The sequence below is a fragment of the Hyperolius riggenbachi genome, chromosome 1 (genome assembly GCF_040937935.1).
Source record: "Hyperolius riggenbachi isolate aHypRig1 chromosome 1, aHypRig1.pri, whole genome shotgun sequence".
In the NCBI taxonomy this organism is placed as follows: domain Eukaryota; kingdom Metazoa; phylum Chordata; class Amphibia; order Anura; family Hyperoliidae; genus Hyperolius; species Hyperolius riggenbachi.
Genome location: NC_090646.1, coordinates 442,925,652 through 442,951,257, shown reverse-complemented (window position 1 = coordinate 442,951,257; position 25,606 = coordinate 442,925,652). Strand labels below are relative to the sequence as shown.

The following is a 25,606-nucleotide window of genomic DNA, read 5'->3' as shown; positions in this document are numbered from 1 at the left end:
CAATGAGCAAACACTGACTGCTTCATTTTTACAATAATTATGTATAAACGATTTACTTTTTTTATTACATTATTTTCACTGGAGTTCCTCTTTAACCACCCTGGAGGTAATGACGAACCTGGCTCGTCCAGCAGAAACATGCTGAAAGTGGTAATGACGAGCTAGGCTCGTCAATACTGCCAGGGAGATTTCCTGTTTCTCTGCACCGCCGGCTCCAGTTTTCCCTCATCAGAGGGATTCCCCAGAGTGGCTGGATGCCTGTCAGCACGCTGTGGGTAGCGATCTGTGCTACCCCCAGCGTGCAGAACTAGCATCCAGCCACTCTGGGGAATCCCTGTGCAGCTGGCGGGCAGAGAATGTGCGTGCGGGCAGGGATCCCCCCCTTCTGTGCGAAGGGGGTGGCCGGGTGTGTGTCTCCCTTCTGTGCAGGGGGGGGATCCCCCTTCTATGCGGGCTGATGGCCTGGTGTCTCCCTTCTGCGCGGGGGGGGGGGGGGGGGGGGGGGAGATCCCCCTTCTATGCGGGCTGATGGCCTGGTGTCTCCCTTCTGCGCGTGGGGGGGGGGGGGGGGAGATCCCCCTTCTATGTGGGCTGTTCGGGGACTCCCCCTTCTGTGTGGGGGGGTCCCCTTCTGTGCGGGCTGGCTGAGGGTGGCTCTTCCCTCTGCCTCCCTCCGGATCCCACGTGCATCCCCCCGTACCCTCCCCCCCTCCTGGTCTTCTATCCTCCCCGGTATCCAGCCCTACACTACTCACCCGAGGGCTGTCTCCTGCGCCGGCCGCGATTGGCACCCTCCTCCACCATCACTGAAGTCTCGGTTCTGTGTAATTACAGTACGAGGCTTGGTGACGTCACCAAGCCTCATACTGTAGTTACACAGAACCGAGACTTCAGTGATGGAGGAGGAGGGTGCCAATCGCGGCCGGCGCAGGAGACAGCCCTCGGGTGAGTAGTGCAGGGCTAAATACCGGGGAGGATAGGAGATCAGGAGGGGGGGGGGGTACGGGGGACACACGTGGGATCCGGAGGGAGGAAGAGGAAAGAGCCACCCTCAGCCAGCCTGCACAGAAGGGGACCCCCCCACACAGAAGGGGGAGTCCCCGAACAGCCCGCATAGAAGGGGGATCCCCCCTGCGCAGAAGGGAGACACCCGTCCACCAGCCCGCATAGAAGGGGGATCTCCCCCCCCCCCCTGCGCAGAAGGGAGACACCCGGCCACCAGCCCGCATAGAAGGGGGATCTCCCCCCCCCCCCCCCTGCGCAGAAGGGGGAATCCCCGACCAGCCACCAGCCCACAAGGAAGAGGGATCCCCCCCCCTCCCCTGCACAGAAGCCGCCGCAGGAGACAGCCCTCGGGTGAGTAAATCGGGGCTGGAGGAGACTGGGGGGTGGGGGATCGGGGGGGGGGCGAGGGGGGACACCTGGCTACCTATACATTTGGTAAAACATCTGGCTACCTATACTTCTGGCTAAATATCTGCCTACCTATACATCTGGTAAAACATCTGGCTACCTATACTGGCTAAATATCTGCCTACCTATACATCTGGTAAAACATCTGGCTACCTACACATCTGGCTAAATATCTGCCTACCTATACATTTGGTAAAACATCTGGCTACCTACACATCTGGCTAAATATCTGCCTACCTATACATTTGGTAAAACATCTGGCTACCTATACATCTGGCTAAATATCTGCCTACCTATACATTTGGTAAAACATCTGGCTACCTATACTTCTGGCTAAATATCTGGCTACCTATACATCTGGTAAAACATCTGGCTACCTATACTTCTGGCTAAATATCTGCCTACCTATACATTTGGTAAAATATCTGCCTACCTATACATCTGGCAAAACTATACACACATCTGGGTCTTATATTCACCATTGGCGTGCTGATCCCTCGTTGCGTACCTCTGATAGCTTCCTCGGTGCCTTCTTCCATGTCCCTTGGCAGATTTTGCTTCATGTCCCCCGGCGATCAGTGTTGATGACACCAGGGTCACACAGTGTCAACATCTCACAGTAAACTTTTTTTTTAGTTGAATTCAATACAATAACCTGTATTGAATTCAATATTTAAAAAAAATGGATTGCAAAAAAAAAAAAAAAAAAAAAAAAAGGGGTTGACAATTATTGGAAATTAATTGAACCACTTTTTGCACGGAAATCCTGGGGAAATAGAACGCCAGGGAGGTTAAGTCACCTTTTCAATTTCATAACTTGCTGCAAACTGAAATGTTTAAAGGAATACTATTTAAGTATCTCAAATTTCTGGAAGCAGCATTAATCAATATGGCAATATGAGTCAGAACGAACACAGCATATGCTTCTGCTGTGCAGTGTGTCTTTTTTTAATATACCTTGCAGACAGCGTCCCCTGAACAAACTGACGGCGACGGGTTATTGGGGCAGACCATTATGCTAGAGGTGATGCCTCTTGCCGAGTGCAGCTGTGGACTATACTGTTTTATGCTCCCCAACATCAGTGCAAGTTATCCAGCATGTTACTATGAGGAGGGAGAGACAACAGCTCTCCCTCCCTCTCACTCCAAGTCTGCCCGGCCAATAACACCATGCTTACTTGTCCCCTTCTACTTGCGTGTGAAGAGAATCGTCAGAAGTTTCCCTTCACACTAGTGAAGCCCGGTTCATGAGGGATTGGCTCATTTGAGCCGGTTCTTTCCTGTGAGTCGAGTGATCCGACTCATCACACTGAACCGAATCAGTTCAGTGAATGAGAAAGACACTGAACCGAATCAGTCCAGTGGATGAGAAAGGAATCCTTTCTCATCCACTGGACTGATTCGGTTCAGTGTCTTTCTCATTCACTGAACTGATTCGGTTCAGTGTGATGAGTCTGATTCCTTTCTCATCCACTGGACTGATTCGGTTCAGTGTCTTTCTCATTCACTGAACTGATTCGGTTCAGTGTGATGAGTCTGATTCCTTTCTCATCCACTGGACTGATTCGGTTCAGTGTCTTTCTCATTCACTGAACTGATTCGGTTCAGTGTGATGAGTCGGATCACTCGACTCACAGGAAAGAACCGGCTCAAATGAGCCAATCCCTCATGAACCGGGCTTCACTAGTGTGAAGGGAAACTTCTGACGATTCTCTTCACACGCAAGCAGAAGGGGACAAGTAAGCATGGTGTTATTGGCCGGGCAGACTTGGAGTGAGAGGGAGGGAGAGCTGTTGTCTCTCCCTCCTCATAGTAACATGCTGGATAACTTGCACTGATGTTGGGGAGCATAAAACAGTATAGTCCACAGCTGCACTCGGCAAGAGGCATCACCTCTAGCATAATGGTCTGCCCCAATAACCAGTCGCCGTCAGTTTGTTCAGGGGACGCTGTCTGCAAGGTATATTAAAAAAAGACACACTGCACAGCAGAAGCATATGCTGTGTTCGTTCTGACTCATATTGCCATATTGATTAATGCTGCTTCCAGAAATTTGAGATACTTTAATAATATTCCTTTAAGTATTTTAGTGGCATTACATTTACAAAAAAAAAAAAAAACCTTGGAGAGTAATGATATACATCCGTAACATTGTTCAACTATAGCAACAATTAACTTTAAAGAGGAACTGTAACGACAAAACGGCCCCTGGGGGGTACTCACCTCGGGTGGGGGAAGCCTCAGGATCCTAATGAGGCTTCCCACGCCGTCCTGCGTCCCTCGGGGGTCTCGCTGTAGCCCTCCGTACAGCCGTGACGCAATATTTACCTTCCTGGCTCCTGCGCAGGCGCTCTGATGCCTCTCGGCGCCGAAGTAGGCGGAAATACCCGATCACCGTCGGGTCTGCTCTACTGCGCAGGCGCAAGTTTCCGGCGCCTGCGCAGTAGAGCGGACCCGACGGAGATCGGGTATTTCCGTCCAGCAAAGGTAAATATTGAACTGACAGTCGGCACAGTCGCCGGCTGTTCGGAGCGCTGCGGCGAGACCCCCGCGGGACAGAGGACGGCGTGGGAAGCCTCATTAGGATCCGGAGGCTTCCCCCACCCGAGGTGAGTACCCCCCAGGGGATCTTTTTAATGTTACAGAGTCTCTTTAAAGTCCAACAGGAAAACAATTATGCACATTTTGGATAGAGCCGTGAAAAGGGATAATCTTCCTTAGTTCATTATTGCCATCTGTACTTCTCTTCAGATTTTGTCCTTAAAAACAATAGTTGCTGGGGGTGTGCATTAGCAGTGCATGTCAAGGATACACTAATGTACCATTTGCATTTTCACACCCTTTAAAACTCACTAAATCAGCTTCAGTGAAAAGAAAAGTGAGCTGGCAGCATGAGTCACTTGCTTTAGCCCTTCAGATATGATAGGCAGGTAACAGAAGAAAAAAGGCTGTCTGTAACTTTCTGTCAGCTGAATTAAATTCTTGAATATGTATACGTTTGTATAGTACTGTATGCTGAAGGATTTTTTTTCCCAGGCTTCCATCTTTTAAAAAAAAAAAAAAAATTCACAAGGACACTACGTGGCCATTTATCCAGCCAACAGTGACGCCACCTCCTACTGCCACACACTTTCATTCCGGTCATTTTTCCAGTGTTAGGAATAACACTGCGGCTTCAGAGTTATGGTTAAGGAGAACCCGAGGTGGATTTTAATGATGTTACTGGGGCACAGAGGCTGGTTGTGCACACCAACACCAGCCTCTGTTGCCCCATGGTGTGCCTCCATGTCCCCCCTGCGCGCCGCTATACCCCCGCAGTGCTGGCGACACAATGTTTACCTACGCGCTGTCTGTCAGCGCCGCTCCCCCGCATTGGCGCTACCCGCCCGTGTCCCTTTCCTTCCGGCTGATAGGAGGGAAGTGACGCGGGCGGGTAGCGCCAATGCGTATGAGGGGCGCTGACTGACAGCGCTTAGGTAAACATTGTGCTGGTGACGCGCTGCGTGTCGCCAGCACTGCGGGGGGTATAGCGGTGCACAGGGGGACATGGAGGCACACCATGGGGCAACGGAGGCTGGTCTTAGTGTGCACAACCAGCCTCTGTGCCCCAGTAACATAATTAAATCCCACCTCGGGTTCTCTTTAAAAGGAATACTGTAGGGGAGGAAAGGGGAAAAAAAAAGTTGAACTTACCCGGGGCTGCTAATGGTCCTCCACAAACGTCCTGTGCCGGCGCAGCCACTCGCCAATGCTCCGGTCCCACCTCTGGTTCACTTCCAGAATGTCCGACTTTAAGGTCAGAAAACCACTGCGCCTGTACCAGTACGCCCTCGCTCCCGCCACCAGGAGTGTATTGCGCAGGCCCAGTACGGTCTGCGTCTGCGCAGTACGATACTGGTGACGTCAGCGGGAGCTAAGACACAGGCATGCAGGCGCAGTGGTTTTCCGACTTTAAAGTTGGAAATTCTAGAAGTGGACCCAAGCATAGGTGAGTGGCTGCGCGGCACAGGACGTCTGCAGGGACCATTAGAAGCCATGCAGTGTTCACCCCAGAATTTCTTTCCAGCCGGGTGACATGAAAAAGTAGCCGGGTGGGGTGATATGAAAGAATGCAGGGCCGGTGCTTCTGTGCGCAATTCTGCTTACAGCACAGGAGAAGGTGAGCTGATGACAACCGGGTAATCATCAAAACTAGCCGGGTGAAGCACCCAGCTAAAAGAGCCTGGGGAGAACACTGCCTCGGGTAAGTTCAACTCTTTCCCCCCCTTCCCCTTACAGTAGTCCTTTAACACAGCAAAACACTGAACAGCAGCTGAAATAAACCTTAGTAATTAGGTGGTGTTCGCTGTCCGTAACACACTGCACTCATGATGGTGGTCTACAGCTATCGCCAAAGATTACCATGGTGATATGATTTCCCAGGAGCAAGTGACAGTATGGGATCTAGTATGGTTAAGGTGACTCACTGAAAAACCTCATAGGGAAGTGTTGTTCATCACAGGACCCTCTGCAACTAGAAGTGTAGTAATTAGCCTAATAGTGTGGGCTTAGTTATTACTACAACCTATCTTAAACCTAAAATTTCTAGAGGGTGCTGTCATTAATGAACTATTGAAACGGCAACCAATTACTTTACCAGAACTTCTCTATGAGGTTTCCCAGTGGGTCACCTCAACCATACTAGCACCACAGTTGCTTAAAAGAAAAAGAGCGGGAAAATAAGCACCAATCCAGTTGTGTGAATAAGAAAATACCTAAAAGTATGGAGAAGAGAAAATGAGAGGAAAATTTCACAATAAACGGCTTAAACAAGTTATTTATAAAAATACCTTCTGACCTCCTTCCACACTATCCAAAGCTAAAATGACTTCTACAACAGTTGGACTTGTTAACAGATTATTCACTTCTAGGCTGAAATTACAGGGGGGTAAAGGATACCTTCAGTGGGAAGGATTGGCAGCTCAGAGGAAATATGAAATCACTAGAACAATTCCCGTGAACAGTATATCTTCAGGTCATTGTTACAGAGAAGCAAGAAACCTCATCTTAGGGAGTCCCTAGTGCATGGGGGGGAATCCGAGCTCCCGTCGTGATCTGATTACAGCACACTTACATCTGGCTGACCAGCTTCTGTCTAAATCCCGCGCTCCGCCAGTCACTATCCGGACCCGTCACATCCATTGTCACCGCTTGCTGAATTCCACACTGGCCCGTACAGGAACTGTAAGCACACGGAAGTGACGTCACACGAACTGCGACTTTCACTAGACAACGCAGTAGGCAAATCAGTAGTTCCACGCCTCCTTCATGCTGATTGGTCTAGTGGTCCGCAACACAGCCAGACTTTTATTGCGAGTGTCCTGAGGCAGAGGAGTCGCTGACAGCGGCTTTGGTCTCGGCGGCCCCGCTTGGTGTACCGGGGGTTGCCATATGTGCGGAGGTTGCCTCTGTATCGGGGGTGACGTTGTGTTTACGGAAATGACGTTTCAGTTCAGGTGCTGTTGGCGGAGGGGGCGTCAGGTGTGATGACCGCACTGAGCGCTCGGCACTGGGCAGGTGGACAGTGGTCACATGAGAGCAGCAGGAGGATCCTCAGGTAGACAGTCGCCTCTGTTCCTGTGTCTAGTCTTGTATGGATGGTTTGCACTGTAAAGCGTTGCTGTGTGTCGTCTCGGTGTATCTTTACACTGTCTGTTGTCAGGGCTCACCTGCAGCAAGTCTTTCGTAGTATGACATTTAATCAGCGTGGTCACGATTGCAGGTAAGGTCTCCTCACCAGATCTTATGGCGCATACTGTGTTGGCACATTGATGGCAATTCTTACGCCATACTTAACACGCCTGCTTTCTTCTTTGTTATAAAACAACAATACTTCACAAATGAGTTTGCAGGAATGACTAATTACAAATGGCAACACACAATGCTATGATATTCCACACGTCTGTACCTGTATAGTGTTTTACATTTCCCTGTGATTAAATCATTTGTTTTTTTTTTATACACATTTACAGATATCACTAACAGCTCTTCTCTTTAGACACTCTAGTCTTCTAAACTTTGTGCAAAACTACTCCACCCAGGATTATGAAGTGGTTGTTTTGCTTATGCTTGCTTTTGCTTTCACTATGGGTTGGCTCAGTATCTCTCCTTTTAATCAGCGGTTAGCCATTCTGAAGTTTGCATTGGTTATACATTCTAAACGTTTGTGACATTTGTGTCATAATGTGTTTTTTTTTTCTATTAACAAGATAAAAAATTGAGGTGATGAATAAATATTTTGTACTGCAAAACTAGATGTATGTTGTTATTAGTGAAACTGAAAGTTGCAGTATCTGTGTATCATAACAGGCCTATACATGATGTACCTGACTAAACGGTTTATTTTCCTCTCCTAACTACGGTAATCGGTTTCTTCCTTTCCCGAGCTCCTCAGGAAACAGAATTTATGGAGGTTGGCCTTGACTTTGCAGGGCTAATTGTCAGATTTAGGAGGTGCTGTTTAAAGTGGTATGACATTTAGCATTTGTTTTTTGCTGTAAAAGATTATTTACAATATAAAGGGCTCTATTCATAAAAGGTTACCGCAAGTTTTCCGCTCAAAACAGCGGATTTTCAGGTCCATTTAGCAAAGTGGGCATTCATAAAAGCTGTTCCCGCATGAAAACCTACAATCCCCCAGCAGAGCGAGAAATTTCCGCCTTCTCCAGTGTTTTTCTAGATTTATCTAGAAAAAAGTAACAAAATGGCCATTCATAAAGTTTAGAGGAAGCGGTATGTGGACGGAAAATACTGCTTCCTCTGATTTTGCGGATTACATACAAGTGAATGGGACAGACCTCCCAGAGAGAGCAGTGCAGGAGGGACTCTGCCGGCTGAAGGGTTTCCGCATGCCTTCCGACAGCTTACCGCCAGCCTTCAGCGGGAGATCTCCGCACTTGCATCGCAGCTGGCAAGATTTTTATGAATTACCACCCAGAAGTCTAAAATACCGCTGCGGTATTTTCCCTCCAGGAGTTTTTTCGCCACAAATGTTTTATGAATAGAGCCCACAATCTACTACCACAAGAAAACATTTGTAGCAGAACAACATTCAAACAGGTTAATACATCACCTTGTTCTTCAGTGGAAAGCTCCTTGCTTCAGTGGGTACATCTGGCTGCATCTGAAGTGGTGGAAACATCTTTTCTTTACATTCTTTTGTTTGCTACATTCCTAGCTGTGCTGAAAATGAGCTCTCACTGGTGTAGAAGCAGAGAGCTGAGAAGTGATCACTAGACTATGTAAGAAAATGCAATGGCAGCTTTTGGAGCAGATAAATTGTACTTTGGGAACTTGTAATTTGTAAACAGACAATATTATTCGTGCACAAAAGCAAATATAACTATATGGGCAATAAAAAAAGTAGGACAACACATCTTTATTGATGAATGTTATGTTAGTTTTATCCCACTTTAATTTACTGGAAGCCTAAAAGAGGCCATATGTTACTTGATTTATGGCCAGTGCAGCTATTAGATAGATTCCTCTGTAATTGAATCTGTTAAGAGAGGGATCTGTTGCCTGCCCATACACTGCACAGCGATTTCAAAATTATCCTAGTACCTGCTTCGTGTCCTTTCTTGCATCAGGTGTTATCACAAAATTAGAAACATTTTCTTCTTAAGAGATGTAGACCTGAAAGAGAAAAAAAATGTGGGCGCCTTTGTGAAGTTCTCATTGCTGACCAAGTCCTCACTTAACCACCCTGGAGTTCTATTACGTGCGGCTATACGGCCGCGGGTGGTTTAAAAAAAAAAAGGCTATTTTTTAGTGTGTCTAGCTAGCACAGGCTAGCTACACCCCCCCCCCCTCCTCCGCTCGCCGCCGGCGATATTTACCTGGCCGCGATCTTGTGTTGGCAGAGACTTCCGCCATAATTTCAGGCGTTGCTATGGCGACGATCGGACATGACGTCATGCACAGTTCCGATCGCCGCAATAGCGACCCCTGGAGGCTATGCTATGGAGAGGCTGCGCCGGCACGGGCTCCCGGGGTAGCAAAAAGTGCGGCGATCGGGGGGATCTAGCCAAGTGCTAGCTACACCCCCTCCGAAAATTTGGGCCACAAAGACCCTTCAGGGGCTGAGATATACACCGTGGCGGTAATAAACGAGCTGAGCTCATCATTTCCGCCAAGGTGGTTAAGGAGATTTAATAAGCTTCCAAGTGTATGTGTTGGTCACATAACTAGTACTAGAATTCTAAGGATTAAAGGATACCACAACTGACATGTGGCATAATGAGATAGACATGGGTATGTACAGTGCCTAGCACACAAATAACTATGCTGTGTTCCTTTTTTTCTTTCTCTGCCTGAAAGAGGTAAATATCAGTTATGTAAGTGGCTGACTCAGTCCTGACTCAGACAGGAAGTGACTACAGTGTGACCCTCACTGATAAGAATTTCCCCCTTTTTTATCTCTTTCTTGCTCTCATAAGCCATTTTCTTCTAGGAAAGTGTTTTATAGTTGGAATTTCTTATCAGTGAGGGTCACACTGTAGTCACTTCCTGTCTGAGTCAGGACTGAGTCAGCCACTTACATACCTGATATTTACCTCTTTCAGGCAGAGAAAGAAAAAAAGGAACACAGCATAGTTATTTGTGTGCTAGGCACTGTACATACCCATGTCTATCTCATCATGTCACATGTCAGTTGTGGTATCCTTTAAGGGCTGGTGCACACCGAGCGGCTTTTTGGGCATTTTCAGATCCGCTTGCGGCTGCGGATCTGCTTGGTCAATGTATCTCAATGGGGTGGTGCACACCAGAGCGGCAGGCGTTTTGCAATAACGAAAAATGCCTGGGTGAGGCATTTTTTGGATTGTGGATGCGTTTCTGCCTCAATGTTAAGTATAGGAAAAACGCAAACCGCTCTGAAAAACGGCACTTCAGAGCGGTTTGCCAGACGTTTTTTGTTACAGTAGCTGTTCAGTAACAGCTTTACTGTAACAATACAGGAAATCTACTACACCAAAACCGCTAGACAAAACCGCAAAACGCTAGCTGAAACGCTACAGAAAAAGAAGAAAAAGCGTTTCAAAATCTGCTAGCATTTTGCGGATCTGCTAGCGGGTTTTGGTGTGCACCAGGCCCTTTTCCACTGGAGCGATAGTGATTGCTGAATCGCTAAATCGCAAATCGCTAGTGATTTTTAAATCGCTAGAGTTGTTACTTTATCATAGAAATCACGAGAAGTATTTTCCACTACAGTGATTCGATTTGGAAATCGCTAATCGCAATCGCTTGCTGGAGCGATTTTTACAATGATAATGCAATGCAAATGAAAATCACAAATCGCAATCGCATAACAGAATTAATGAAAAATCGCAATCGCTGGCGTTTGTGATTTGTGATTGCGATTGCTAGTGGAAAAGGGCCCTTATTTAAAGAGCTATTTTCCACAAACCGCTACAATGCTGGATGCAGTCTGATGGGTTCTCAGTTAGATTCCAACTAAAATCAGATCAAGTGGTGCAAGGTGATTTGTAATTGCCATGAATTTGGGAGTGAGGGCCATTTCCACTAGCCGCCGTGCGTCCTGCGAGACGCGCGGTGGCACTTCCATCTTATGCAAATATGCAGCTGAATCCCGGAAGCCATGCCATGCACTGCTATGCGATTCGCTGCCTCCCGCATGAAGGCCCTGATTGTTTGCTGGTCCGATCAGGCAGGTGTTGGTCTTGTATACTCTTTTAGCCTATTTGATTCATAATGTGTTCTGTGTGGTGTCTTTTCAGTAAAACCTGTTATTTGAACTCCACAGGAGCCCTTGAAATTTGTCGGCTTTAAGTGATTCTTTTTCTTATGGATGTTTTGTTGGCTGCGTTGTCCTCTTTTGGATCAGAACTTTTTGCCAAAGATGGCAGAAGATCATGAGGTACTGAAGCCAGATCATATCAAAGAGCAGTCAACTGTGCAAAACGCTTGCAAGACCTATAGAAGTGCCAAGCATTCCCAAGCTCTCTTAAGTGGCTTGGTAGGACTTCGAGATGCAGGCATATTGTTTGACGTTGTCCTCAAGTTGGAGGGGAAGTGCCTGGAAGCTCATCGAATTCTGTTGGCTGCATCTTGTGATTATTTCAGGTAATTCTTCATTTTAACTTTATAGAATAGGAATTCAATTTTAATGGACATGAAAATGCTTTTGGCATTTAAAAAAAAAAAACACGCTCTTAAATCCAGCTCTGTTAGGGTTAGTGTAAATTTACTTCTGACATCACTGTGCTTTTAGTTTACAGTCAGTTTTGCACTATGCTAATACAGAGTCTCGGTTATCCGACACTGACAGGGATCGACTGATGCCACATAAGTGTGCTTTCTGGTTGCTTGAGACTCAATGTTAAAAATGGGCCTAGCTAATACAGCACTATACCACACTCTATATACAGTACAAACCATGAACTCTGTATTAAAGAGGATCTGTAACGTCAAAAGATCCCCTGGGGGGTACTCACCTCGGGTGGGGAAGCCTCCGGAACCTAATGAGGCTTCCCACGCCGTCCTCTGTCCCATGGGGGTCTTGCTGCAGCCCTCCGTGAAAGATGACGTCAATATTTACCTTCCCGGCTCCTGCGCAGGCGCTCTGACGGCTGTCGGCTCCGAAGTAGGCGGAAATAACCGATCGCCGTCGGGTCTGCTCTACTGCGCAGGCGCAAGTTTCCGGCGCCTGCGCAGTAGAGCGGGCCCGGCTGAGATCGGGTATTTCCATGTAGTTCGGAGCCGAAAGCAACCACAGCGCCCCCGCTGTCGCCGGCTGTTCGGAGGGCTGCAGCGAGAATCCCGTGGGACAGAGGACGGCGTGGGAAGCCTCATTAGGATCCGGAGGCTTCCCCCACCCGAGGTGAGTACCCCCCAGGGGATCTTTTTGATGTTACAGAGTCTCTTTAAATGGTATTTAAAAAGCATTATATTGTATGTACTGTAGTGCGACAAGCACTGATCGCTGTATTATACAAATCCTTCAATAAAACTTGTTTATTTTAAAAAAAAAAAAAAAAAAAAAAAATTACTTACCTGGGGCTTCTGCCAACCCCCTGCAGCCACCCTGTGCCTGCGCCATTACCAAATGATCCTTTTGCCAGCCCTCTGCAGCCTCCCTGTGCCCGCGCCATTACCAAATGATCCTCCAGTCCCTCACCGTGGCTCCGTTCTGTTTTCGCCAACTTCAAGTCAACGTCCTCTGCGACTGCGCGGCCTTGGCCACGTGCGTCCTCGTTCACGCTCCCCTTGCCGAGTGTCCTGCGCAGACGCAGTTGAGATTTTCTCGTACTACGCGATGGGGGCACAAACAAGGACGCACAAGGCCAGGGCCGCGCAGGTGCAGTGGAAGGCGACTGAAGACATCGAAACAGAGCCGCGGTGGGGGGACCGGAGGATCGTTTGGTAACTACGCAGGCACAGGGCGGCTGCAGGGGGCTAGCAGAGGCCCCAGGTAAGTGATAATTTTTTTTTTTTTTTTTTTTTTTGTATCTCCAGGTTCCCCTTTAAAATACATTAATTGAAAGTCTATTAACCTTGGGGGGACAATGGAACCCAGTTTTTTAAGCACAGCAGAGCACACAAATAGCCTAAGAAGTTGTCCTTCACCACTGTGAGTACTGCCAGCGATTTGTGCTGGTTGGTTGAAACCACTGATTAGTTGAGTTCTTTATAACCGGGACTCTACTGTATATGGCAATCTAGTAGTACTGTGATGAATTTGAAAGCAAACTGTTCAACTTGTTTAAACTGAAGTCAAAAGACTGTACTTACTACCCCCTAAAAGAGAAGTGTGGTCACTGAAAGACAATTCAGCCAGCCCCACTACACATAAGCTTTGACTGTTTAATGTTCTTTCACCTTTCATTGGTCAGAGGACTACTGCACTGCTTCACTTTTCCATGCAGCAGACCCAGCCTCCTTTACCACAAGCAATGGTGGGAGATTTGTGTCCATTTTGACACTTGGAGTGCAAGCTGGAATTACAAGCTTCTTATTTACCATATCTTTTGGCCATATACTGATAGTCATTTAATCTCATATTAAAAATAATTAACATTTCACCTGTTGATCAGTTTTAAATCCCTACATAGTGTATTTCATAGCAGTACAGTACTAATATAGATAAGAGGCACCTAAAATACATCCGATGTTTGAGAAAGAGACTTGGTCCAAATACCAACTAACAATGGGCACATCCTTAACTATATTTCTCATAACTTATTAAGCAGAATGTCCAGCTGTATTTTATTTGAGTGTTACATCTGCATCTGCTGTCAGAAATTCTAGTTTAAAATTGTGGTCATGTGATTGGAAATATCACAGCTGAACAAATTAACAGTATGGTCTTTCATTGGGTGTGCTGTTTTTTGCTTGGATAAGAATCCTAATTTAAAGCTCAAGGGAGAGAGGGCACAGCTTAACTTCTCTGAGATGAATTCAGCATGCATCAATGGAAGTCTGTAATGCAGGAAATGGTTAACCTTCCTGGCGGTAACGTTCGGGGTAAGCCGCGCAGGAGGTTTTCTCCGGCCCTGCTCGGCCGATTTGCATAATTATTTTTTTTTTTTTTGCTGGATGCAGCTAGCACTCTGCTAGCCGCGCCAGCACACTGATCGCCGCCGCCCCGCGCCCAATCGCCGCTATCCGTTGCGGCGCGCGCCCCCCCCCCCCCCCCCCAGACCCCGTGCGCTGCCTGGTCAATCAGTGCCAGGCAGCGCCGAGGGGTGGATCGGGACTCCCAATGACGTCGGTGACGTCATCCCGCCCCGTCACCTTGGCGACGGGGGAAGCCCTCCAGGAAAACGGGATTTCCTGATCGGAGATCGCCGAAGGCTGAGCAGCGGCTATCATGTAGCGAGCCCTGGGCTCGCTACATGATTTTAAAAAAAAAACTGCCGAGCTGCTTCCTGGCGGAATTTTTCATACCGCCAGGAGAGTTAAAGGGACTTTTGACCTTGTACTTAAAGGGAACCTAAATTGAGGATATGGATTTTTCCTGTTAAAATAATACCAGTTGCCTGGCAGTCTTGCTGATCCTCTGCCTCTAATACTTTTAGCCACAGCCCCTGAACAACCATGCAGATCAGGTGCTCTGACTGAAGTCAGACTGGATTAGCTGCAAGCTTGTTTCAGGTCTGTGATTGTGCCACTACTGCAGCTAAAGAGATCAACAGGATAGTCAGGCAACTGGTATTATTTAAAAGAAAACCTCCATATCCCTCTCCGTTTAGGTTCCCTTTAACCATTTAGGGACAATGTAACGCATTAAAACGTCATGTTCGCCGCTATTAATGGCAACAGGACGTTTTAATAAGTTACATTGTAACTCTGCTGCTGTGTGCGAGCGGGCGCGCTCCCGCTGCGCGCGCACGTCGGGTCCCGCGGCTTGGTGATTGGACCAGGGAATCACATGGTCCCTGGGCCAATCAAGTGCCAGTAACAAGGCAGATCATTGTTACAAGCCAGTAACAATGATCTGTCCTGTAGTGTCAGTAAACAAAGTTGCTTTCTCCCTCCCAGCTCATCTGTCACCTCAGACTGCTGTCAATCAGCATTCAGAGGTGACAGGAGCTGTGAGGGAGAAAGACTGTGATTGTGGTAGGATTTTTATATTTTTAAATAAAATTTTATCCCCATACTTTTTTTATTAACCCCTTATCCTCCCCCTCCTTTGCCATTTACTGGTTTTCTGTTTTATTTTAGTACTTTTTAGTACTTCTTAGTACTTTTCTGTACTTTTTCACCCCTCTTTTACCCTTACTCTGATATTTCTATCTATACTTTCTATCTATATTCTTTCTTTTCATCTTCATATAAAAAAAAAAAAAAAATCTTTCTGTTATTGATCAATCGCTTGGTTGATCGATCGATCTGTCTGTCTGTCTGTCTATCCCATCCATCTATCTATCTATCTATCTATCTATCTATCTATCTATCTATCTATCTATCTATCTATCCCCTTTGCTTACTATGGCGAGGAGACTGTATTCTGTTGAGGAGGCAGCCGTCTACCTTCAGCAGAGCAGCAGCAGTGGGGACGATTCAGGGAGCGAATGGCACCCAACGAGCAGCAGCTCTGAGTCAGATTCTGACAGTTCAGAGAGCGTTGGGCAGCCGTCTCGCCGCTTCAGGAGGGATGATGAGTCCACTGTTCAGGGCCCTTCAGAATCCACCGCAGGGGGCTCGGTGGGTAGCACAGCTGCAGCTAGCAGCACAGGCCAGAGGGGAACCACTGTCCAGGGCCCTTCAGATGCCACCGCAGGGGGCTCAGTGGGTAGCACTGCTGCAGCTAGCAGCAGAGGCCGAAGGGGAGCCAGGCAAAGGCAGGTACGCCCACCGGTACCTGAGGACATAATTCGGGGCACCTGGTCACCCGCTAACCTTGTAGCACCCAACATCCCGCCTTTTACAGGGGCAAGCGAAATATTAGTGCCCACTGACAACTTCGGGCCTGCTGACTTCTTCCAGCTCTTTGTGGGTGATGATTTGCTGCAGCACATTGTGGAGCAAACCAATTTGTTTGCGCAGCAGTATATTGCCCAGAAGCCCACCTGCTATTTGGCTGAGAAATGGGAGCCCACCACCATACCTGAGCTAAAGGTGTTTCTGGCCCTAACACTACACATGGGCATACTCCAACAGCCAGAAATAAGACTGTACTGGTCTAAGGACTTTATGCACGCAACACCCCTGTTTCCAGCTTCCATGAGCAGGCAGCGCTATGAGGCTCTTATGAAGTGCCTGCACTTTGCCGACAATTCGGACAATGTCCCCAAAGGTGATCCTGGCCATGACAAGCTTTTTAAGCTGAGGCCCATACTCACCCACCTCAGTACAAAATTTAGCGAGGTGTACACCCCAGAGAGAGAGGTTGCAGTGGATGAATCCCTCCTACCCTTCCATGGCAGATTAGGGATAAAACAATATATCCCAAGTAAGGCTGCCAAGTATGGGATAAAATTTTATAAACTTTGTGAGAGCAGCACTGGCTACACCTATTCTTTTTTTCTGTATGAGGGCAAAGATAGCCATTTGCAACCAGCTGGGTGCCCACCATACATGCCAACCAGTGGGAAAATTGTGGTGGAACTAGCCAACCCACTCCTCCACCAAGGCTATCATCTGTACGTGGATAACTTCTACACCAGCATTCCCCTTTTCAAATTTTTATATTCTGCAGAGACTGGTGCCTGTGGGACAGTAAGGCCAAACCGCAAAGGCCTCCCACCACAGGTGGTTAATAAAAAATTATCGAAAGGGGAAACACACAGTCTCAGAAGTGGTGAGCTCCTGGCTATAAAATTCAGGGACAAGAGAGACGTCATGGTCCTGACTTCAATCCACACTGAAGAAGTGGTTCCTGTCACAACCTCCAGAGAGCGGATCGAGAAGCCAATGGCATTGGTCGACTACACAAAAAATATGGGTGCGGTGGATCTTGCGGACCAAATGCTCTCCTACTACTTTTTTAAAAAAAAAAAGAGGGCCTGGTACAAAAAAGTTTTTTTTTACCTCCTGCAGATGGCCATGCACAACGCATTTGTGCTTTATAAAAAGAAATGCCACGGTGACAGCTACCTCCCGTTTATGCGACAAGCTTTGAGATCGCTGATCAATGAAAGCGTCAACCTTATGGAGGAATACAATCCAATGCAACTGGATGGAGCAGTTCGCCTAAGGGGAAAACATTTTCCTGCCCTGATCCCCCCGAACCCAATTAAGGCGAAGCCACAGAAGCGATGCCGGGTGTGCACCAAGCACAAGAGGAGGAAAGACAGCAGATACCACTGCCCAAAGTGCCCCTCACAGCCGGGACTCTGCGTTGCCGGCTGCTTTGAGGCATACCATACCCTCAGCAGCTATTAGACTTTATTTTTTATTTTATTTTTTTTTCTTCATTACCCTAAATTTTCACTGGACTTTTTCCTCTCTACTTTTATTTGCCACTTACTGTCCCTCAAAGGAACTCACAATTACCACTAGTTAACATTACCACCTTTTTTGGGGGTGTGGGAGGAAACCCAGAAGCTTAGAGGAAACCCAAGACTCCTACAACCTGCAAATAGTTTTTTCCCATTTGGACTTGCTGCTGCAAGGCGAGAGTGTTTGCCACAGGACTTTACTCTGCAGACCACCCCCCATCTTCTGACCACTGGCTTTCCTTGGCGTATGACCTCTGGCCTTTCTCCATCCTGCTAGACCTGCAATGGTGAGTTCCAATGTATCTGTCATTCATGTTATGGATAGTGATTTAGGCCTCACCTAAATTATTCTATTTGCAACTGAGTAGGCCTGAGTCTCTAGTTTTCAGAATGGTAACATTTGTGTCTTTTATTGAATGGTCTTACACTCCTGGGGCTTTGAGAAGAAAGAATTACATTGTTGCATTTGGTAAAAAAAGGGCCTTAAAAAATACATTGGCGCTGCTCATGCTTAACAGTGTATTATGTGGCCAAAACACTATCTGATGATGTGTATAGGGTATCATTTTAACCGTGACAAGCAAGAGAAGAGAATTTGGGGTGTTTGAGAGATTATGCATATGTCATTTGAATTGCTTTTTCATGCCAAAGTAAAGAAAACTGTAAAAAAAAAACATTTTCAAAGTTACGGTGCAATTTCATCAAAACCGCAAAAGTGCAAATGTTACAAAATATGTATATTTGGGTAGGTCTGGTTCTCTAGTTTTCAGAATGGTATAATTTATGACCTATATCCAATGTTCTGAGACACCAGGGGTTTTGCTAGGAAAGTATGACTGTATTGTTTCTGGTGCAAAAAATGGCCTTGAAAAATACATTGGCGCTGCTCATGATTAACAGTGTATTATGTGGCCAAAACACTATCTGATGATGTGTATAGGGTATCATTTTAACGGTGACAAGCAAGAGAAGAGAATTTGGGGTGTTTGAGAGATTATGCATATGTCATTTGAATTGTTTTTTCATGCCAAAGTAAAGAAAACTGTAAAAAAAAAACATTTTTTAAGTTACGGTGCAATTTCATCAAAACCGCAAAAGTGCAAATGTTACAAAATATGTATATTTGGGTAGGTCTGGTTCTCTAGTTTTCAGAATGGTATAATTTATGACCTATATCCAATGTTCTGAGACACCAGGGTTTTGCTGGGAAAGTATGACTGTATTGTTTCTGGTGCAAAAAATGGCCTTGAAAAATACATTGTGCTGCTCATGATTAACAGTGTATTATGTGGCCAAAACACTATCTGATGATGTGTATAGGGTATCATTTTAACCGTGACAAGCAAGAGAAGATAATTTGGGGTGTTTGATTATGCATATGTCATTTGATTTTGATTTTTTGGCAAACTGAATGAGAAGCAATAAAACTGTTATTTCCATATACTCTGTACCAAAATAAAACACTTGTAAAAAACACCAAAAGTGACAGAATTGAAAACCGAATGCATAAATAGTTACCTTAGGGACTCAGCTTTTAAAATATGTATGCTATGAGGGTGAACTACTGTTATATTTGCAAATAAGGGCTTGAATTCATTGGTAGTATGCAATGAGAAAACAAAAACACAACATAGGAAAAATACACCTTTATTTCCAAATAATATATTGTCACCATACTTTGCACTAGGGACATAATTTATATATTGTAATAACCAGGACAAATAGGCAGATAAAATGTGTGTGTTTTATGCACATTAGCAGTGTTTATTTTAAAACTATAGGGGATGAAAATGGAGAAATCGTGTATTTTTTCATTTTTTTCCTTGTTTTTCCCTTTAAAATGCATAAAAAGAAAAGGTATTACTGAAAATAAATATCGCCTCCAAAAAGCCTATTTAGTGGCAATAAAAACAAGGTATTGATCAATTTGCTGTGATAAGTAGTGAAAAAGTTATTGGTGAATGAAAGGGAGGAGCGCTGAAAGGTGAAAATTGCTCTGGTCCGTTAGGGTAAAAACCCTTGGGGGTGAACTGGTTAAGTCACCGTGAAGGAAACATGGGCAATATAAAAAAAAAAAAAGCCCATTTTCTTTTTATTTTATCCCTCCCTCCCCTTGACAGCTAATCCCCACGATCGCCTCTTATAGGCATCAGTGACAGAGCTGTCCCTCATACAGCGCTGCACTAGATCGCAGTGATGTACAAGCAGTTTCTGCGGTTTTGGGGTTTTTTTCAGCCTGCCAGTCGCGATCGCGCTAATCTACGGCCCCAGGACTTTATGCCAATCGGTGTTAGGCGGTCCTGGGGGAGCCATCTTCTCAACGCCTATCGGCGTTTGTTGGTCAGGAAAGGGTTAAAGAGAGCCCGAGGTGGGCTCACAAAATAAAAAAAGAGTAAGCTACTTGATCCGGGGGGCAGAGCGGATCAAGTTGCCTCAAAACCGCCGCTCCTGTGGACCACAATGGCCCACTTTCACTTTTGTGACTTCTGGTTCACGCCGCTGCAAAGAGAGAGTGTGTCTCTCTCACAGCACGCAGGAAGGTGGGGGATCGGCAGGAGGCGCGGTTAGGGAGAGAGAGCTGCCCAAAGGCGGCTCTGGAGACCCTGTAGGAATCTTGAGGGAGCTATAGTGTGGCGGTGTGGGGACACAGAGGCATGTCATGAGGCAGAGAACATGCCTCTGTGTCCCATCTGCGCCCACAAGAACCACCTCAGGTTCTCTTTAAAGCCAATGGGTACCGCTAATGAAAAAAAAAAAGTCAGTTACTCACCTAAGGAGAGGGAAGGCTCGGTCCTAATGAGCCTTCCCTCTCCTCTCCCGGTGCCCTCGGTGCTGCGCTGGCTCCCTGTCCGCGTCCGCCGCCGCAGGGACTTCGGGGAGCACTCGGGCTTCCGAAGACGGGCCGCTCCATACAAAGTACGCACGAGTGCATCATAGAGGGCGCTCGCACATGCGTAGTATGGAGCGCCCGCGTCCTCGGGAGCCCGGGTGCTCCCGAAGGCTTCCGAAAGCTCCCTTCGGCATGCGGAAGTGGCAGTATTTGACCGAGCTGGTCGAATACTGCCACGGGGGATCCTGCGCGAGACCGGGCACCGGGAGAGGAGAGAGAAGGCTCATTAGGACCGAGCCTTCCCTCTCCTTAGGTGAGTATCTGACTTTTTTTTTTTCTTTTTTAAACCGGTAAACATTCACTTTAAGGACAAATAGGAAGGTAAGAAGGGAGGGACTTTCATCTGACACTGTGGTATATTCCTGATATACAGCAAAGACAGCTCAAAGCACTTAAAGGGAATCTGAAGTGAAAATAAAGTTATCTATGCAAAAGAGCCTTTCTGAGCTCTCAGACTCAACATGGGTCACTGTTTTCTGGAGCACTTCATCAAAGAAACAGTAAGAGACAGATTTAGATAAGGTTTTACTGCAGGGAACTTGAAAGGTAGATTAGCTCTGCTTATTTTATAGTTTTAAAATACAGAATGTGGCTTGTAATTGCAAATATGACAGAATTATGCAATGTTGTTAAAAAAAAATCTATATATCTAAAAATTACAATATGACACTATTTTTTTTTTTTGCTACTAATGTATTAATTATCAGTACTACACATACAAATCATTACATCATAAGTTGTTTTTTTTTTTTTTTTTTTTTTTTTTTTTATACTTCCGTGTCACTTTGAATTCGCAATCATCATCCTCATCTCATATGTGCAACTGGCTGATGCAAATGCATTCCATGGTATACAGATGAGACTTAGCACACTTAGTGAACATTAATACTGTTAAGCCAAAGTTACAAAATATAGCATTTAAAATTACAGGGGACTCTTTGCATAGAAAATACAGTCCTGGACAATCGCATTTGAAAGACCAATGGTGCAGTTAGGCAGAGCCAATGGGGCACAGGACCCGTCCTCACCACTGGTCAACCTGATGGTGTTCTGTACCATAACTGCACATAGTCACATTAGACCCAACACCCACGTAATTGGCTTAGCCTCAACACTGTCTCCACAGCTCTGGCCATTGGGCTGCTTAACTACCCAGGGGTGTCGAGCACTGATGGGACTGTTTCCCAGATGGTGGAAGATGATTGTCATCCAGGGCCGGCCCGCTCATGAGGCGGGGTGAAACTTTTGCCTCAGGCGGCACATTTCTAGGGGCGGCATCCGCCCACTGCCTCCTATGAGTAGCGCTTCTGATCTATTTTAGGCTGGAGGGGAGCGGAGGACGGGGGACCCAGGCGAGGGAGGGGGGCGGCAGCAATAATTTTTTTTTAAATTTGCCTCAGGCGCCAAAAAGTCTAGGGCCGGCGCTGTTGTCATCTCCCAAATAGAGCACATAAGATGTTTTCACACCTTATCAATAAAATACTTTTGCAACACCCAGCAAACAGAAAAGTACATAGAGAGGAACCATCACGAAAATCTTAACATTTAAAACACATACAAATAAGAAGTACATTTCTCCCAGAGTAAAATGAGCCATAAATTACTTGTCTCCTATATTGCTGTCACTTACAGTAGGTAGTAGAAATTTGACATTACTGACAGATTTTGGGCTAGTCCATCGCTTTAGGGGGTTCTCAGCATGGCCTTTATTCTATTATAAAGACATTCAATGAAAAAGATGAAAGGGGACCTGAAGTGAGTAAAATTATTTAAAATAAACGCATGAGGTAACTTCAAATGAACATTATGTAGTTACCATTCCATTAGTTCCTCTCAGAAGCTCATCATTTTCTTCTGACAATGATCCTTTCCAGTTCTGACAACATTTTGTCAGAACTGAAATATAGCAGTTGCTGTCAGTTATATATCAGTTGCTGTCAGTTATATAGCAGCTGCTGTCAGTTACAGCTGAGAGGACAACTGATGTGCCATGTTTCCCTATGGCTTAAGTGGTTGATATTACAGTTTAACAGTGTGCTGACCAGGAAGCTGTTATGGGGAAATGGTCATTTTCAAAATGGAGGACAGAGAATTCCATTGATCACAGTAGACAAACAGGATGCGGGAGAGGAGAAAGAGATTGATGAGTAGACTACGCAGGAGGTAAGTATAACTTCTGTATGTTTTGACTTTTAATTTTCAGTTCAGGTTTTCTTTAAAACAAAGATGCTGGCCAGCCTGCCTGCTCGCTGAACACTATTTTGGCAGTTGGACGGAGCAACTGCCATTCACTACAAGAAGATGGGCTACTCCAAACTCTGTTGGTAATGTCAGATTTCTACTACTTCTTGTAAGTGACAGCAACATAGTAGAAAAGTAATTTATGGCTCATTTTACTCTAGGAGAAATGTACTTCTTATTTGTATGTGTTTTAAATTTTAAGATTTTTGAGACCATTACTCTTTAAAGAGATCCTGAAGTGAGAGCCATATTAATTTCCCTTTACACAGTACTAGTTGCCTGGCAGTCCTACTGATCTTTCTGGTCAGTATGGCTGAATCACACAACTGAAACAAGCATACAGCTAATCCAGTCAGATTTCAGCCATGGCACCAAATCTGCATGCTTGTTTGCCCATATAGTTTGTCTGCCTGCCTTTAACCCAATGTAATGTCGTCTGTGTAAATATTGAATTCCTCTCCATAATGCTCTTTCCTATGGTGCTCATTTTCTTAGGGGAATGTTTGCCGGAGGGCTGAGAGAAATGGATCAGCATGAAGTTCAGATCCATGGCATAACCTATAATGCAATGTGCAAGATTCTGGATTTCATATATACATCAGAGCTGGAACTAGGTGTCCACAATGTACAGGAGACTCTGGCTGCAGCTTGTCAACTTCAGGTAACATTTACAGGCGTAAGCAGAGAATTTTGTTTTTCACATTACATCAAAGCAGTTATCTAGAAATAAATACCATAAATAGATTTTGTATTTATTCAAATAACTGCTGAACTGTCAAGTCTGCCTCACTTTCCAGAATATCTCTTCAATAAACCTTTGCCCATGATTCATTGAACACTGATTTAAGTGATGTTGCTGCAGGGAATTGAGTCAGTTATCTCTGTTTCCTTTGTCTGAATTTCCACTGGCGATCAGTCTAAAGCTACATACACACGTTAGATTTTTGCAAACGACCCGACGTTTGGACATCCAAATGACGGGTCGTTTGGACGTCAAATTGGACGTGTGTACAGTCTGTCGTTCAGCTGATAAGACTGGACTTGAGCGAGCCACTTGGCTCAGGTTTTTTCCCACAGCATACATTTTAGACTGTACTTCTGAGTGATGCCCAAAAAACTAACTGCATAATTATTTTCTGTAATGCATTGTGCGGGGTGGGTATGTTTTTGCAAGTAAGTTCACTTTTTGAGGCCTCTTGCTCACTACATGCTTTGTTTTTGTTTTTTCATTTTTTGTTTTTTAATCTGATCCGATTCTGGATTCCGATTACAAAACGTACTGCAAGATTTTTATTTTTTTTTATCGAAATCCAAAATCCCATGTAGTGTGCAAGAGGCCTTAATTATACTTATATTTTAGAAATCTTTACTTTTGATCTGATTGTGGCACAGGTAAATGTTACAAGCCGATGCCACTACGGTAACTAGCAGACAATTTTTAAAAAATTCAAGAAGGATGTGCAGGGTCACTTCATTTCTCCAGCCCGGAGATCCTCACTAAATCACATCCATTGTGTCACAACAAAAGAATATACAGTAGTTTTGAGCTGAGAAGAACCCCTTCCCCAAGCAATCAGCATTGCAGTATAGGTAACTTGCTGCATGTTGCAGAGAGTTCTATGACTAACTGATCAGCAACTGAGAACTCTGAGGGGGCAAGCAGTGGTGCTGATATCTTGATGCCATTTTTTACAAACTTCTGCCAAGGCTCTGGCCACATCCATCTGCATTGCCACAACCCGCCCCCAGTTCGGCAGCCATGGTCTAATTGGTGGTTCCCAAGCTGGGGGTGAGCCATAGCAACCCTGGCAGAGGTTTTGGGAGAATTTGGAAATATGGCCGCGACTGCAGTGCTCGGGAGGAGGGCAGAGCATCACCTGATTAGGGAATTACAGCCGATCAGGTAAGTAATTAACCCTGAGACTTTCCCCCCCACCCCTAATCCTCTGTCATTAAAGTGGTCTGAAACTCTGACATAATATTCAATACAAATGTGTTTTCATACTTTTTATTACCTATATAGTTATTGTATTTCCTTTTGTGCGCAAGTAATATTGTCTGTTTGCAAATTACAAGTTCCCAAAGTACAAATTATCTGCTCTGAAAGCTGCCATTGCTTTTTATTCAAGCTGCTTTTTTATTATATATTAAAATCTTCTAGTGAGCTGTTCTGAACTGTGTGTGCACCGAGAGCTCCACTTTAGTTTTTACACGCAATGTAACAATTGGGGAAAGTAAACAAAAGATACTGACCTCAATTCACTAAGCTTATCTCCTGTCTTTAATAACGTTTCTAGAGTTATCACCATGGTGGAGTCATGTAGTATTCAGGAAACATTTTACCTCAGGCAAACCTTAAGTTAACTCTTCTGTCTTTAAGTTAACTCTTCAATCCTTAAAATAACTCCAAAATTCTAAAGTTAAAGACAGGCTGTTAATTAACTGCGTGTGAAAATCACTACAGAGGAGGTAACTTAAGGAATGAAGAGATAAGATAACTCTCTCACTGTGTGGTGGCAAGTTTTTTCTCTTGCCTTCTTTTCTCCAGCAGGATCTTAGTGAATTGAGGACACTGTTATCGCCACTTCTGATCGGATCTTAAGGCTGGTTTCACAGTGGGACGTTACAGGCGCACGTTAGAGCAGCCTGTAACGCAGCCCACCGCACAGTAATGAAAAATTGCGTTACATTGTAACGCTGCGTCACAAGCCAACGTACTGCATGCAGTACTTTATACGCGGCTGAGCCGCGTTAGACTGCTTGCACATGCGCTGTAATGTTGGGGAGGAGCGGCGAGCGGCCAGGCACATGGCTAATTAATATTCACTGCACGTCGTGACGTGCAGTGTTCACTTCCTGGAGCGGCCGCTCTGTGCGGCGATTGGCCGGCGGGACCACGTGATGCCGCATGCGCACAAGAGTGCGCATCACGGCATCACTGACGCCAGAGTGAGCTGCACAACGCGGCTCACTCTGACGTCCAGATCCAGCACCACCAGGCGTTGCGTTAGGGGGACGTTATGCGACCTTAACGCCCCCTCTAACGCAACGTCCTGGTGTGAAATTAGCCTAAAGAGACACTGTAACATCAAAAAGTTCCCCTGGGGGGTACTCACCTCTG

General features: G+C 45.7%; 2 protein-coding genes across 5 annotated transcripts in view; one reads left to right on the top strand and one right to left on the bottom strand.

Annotated features, from left to right (window-relative positions):
• Positions 1-6,900, bottom strand: part of MED15 (mediator complex subunit 15) — a 76,061-nt gene extending 69,161 nt beyond the window's left edge. For 2 of the 3 annotated variants that reach the window (XM_068238260.1, XM_068238268.1), the window contains exon 1: positions 6,527-6,899. In XM_068238260.1, coding sequence (XP_068094361.1) covers positions 6,527-6,594 — 68 coding nt within the window. In that variant the 5' untranslated portion in view covers positions 6,595-6,899. Of the gene's footprint in view, positions 1-6,526 lie in introns of all 3 variants that reach the window. The other variant, XM_068238265.1, reaches the window with a different exon arrangement.
• KLHL22 (kelch like family member 22) overlaps positions 6,707-25,606 on the top strand; it is a 45,273-nt gene continuing 26,373 nt past the window's right edge. The window contains exons 1-3 of one of the 2 annotated variants that reach the window (XM_068238282.1): positions 6,707-7,009; positions 11,216-11,535; positions 22,981-23,146. In XM_068238282.1, coding sequence (XP_068094383.1) covers positions 11,261-11,535; positions 22,981-23,146 — 441 coding nt within the window. In that variant the 5' untranslated portion in view covers positions 6,707-7,009; positions 11,216-11,260. The other variant, XM_068238287.1, reaches the window with a different exon arrangement.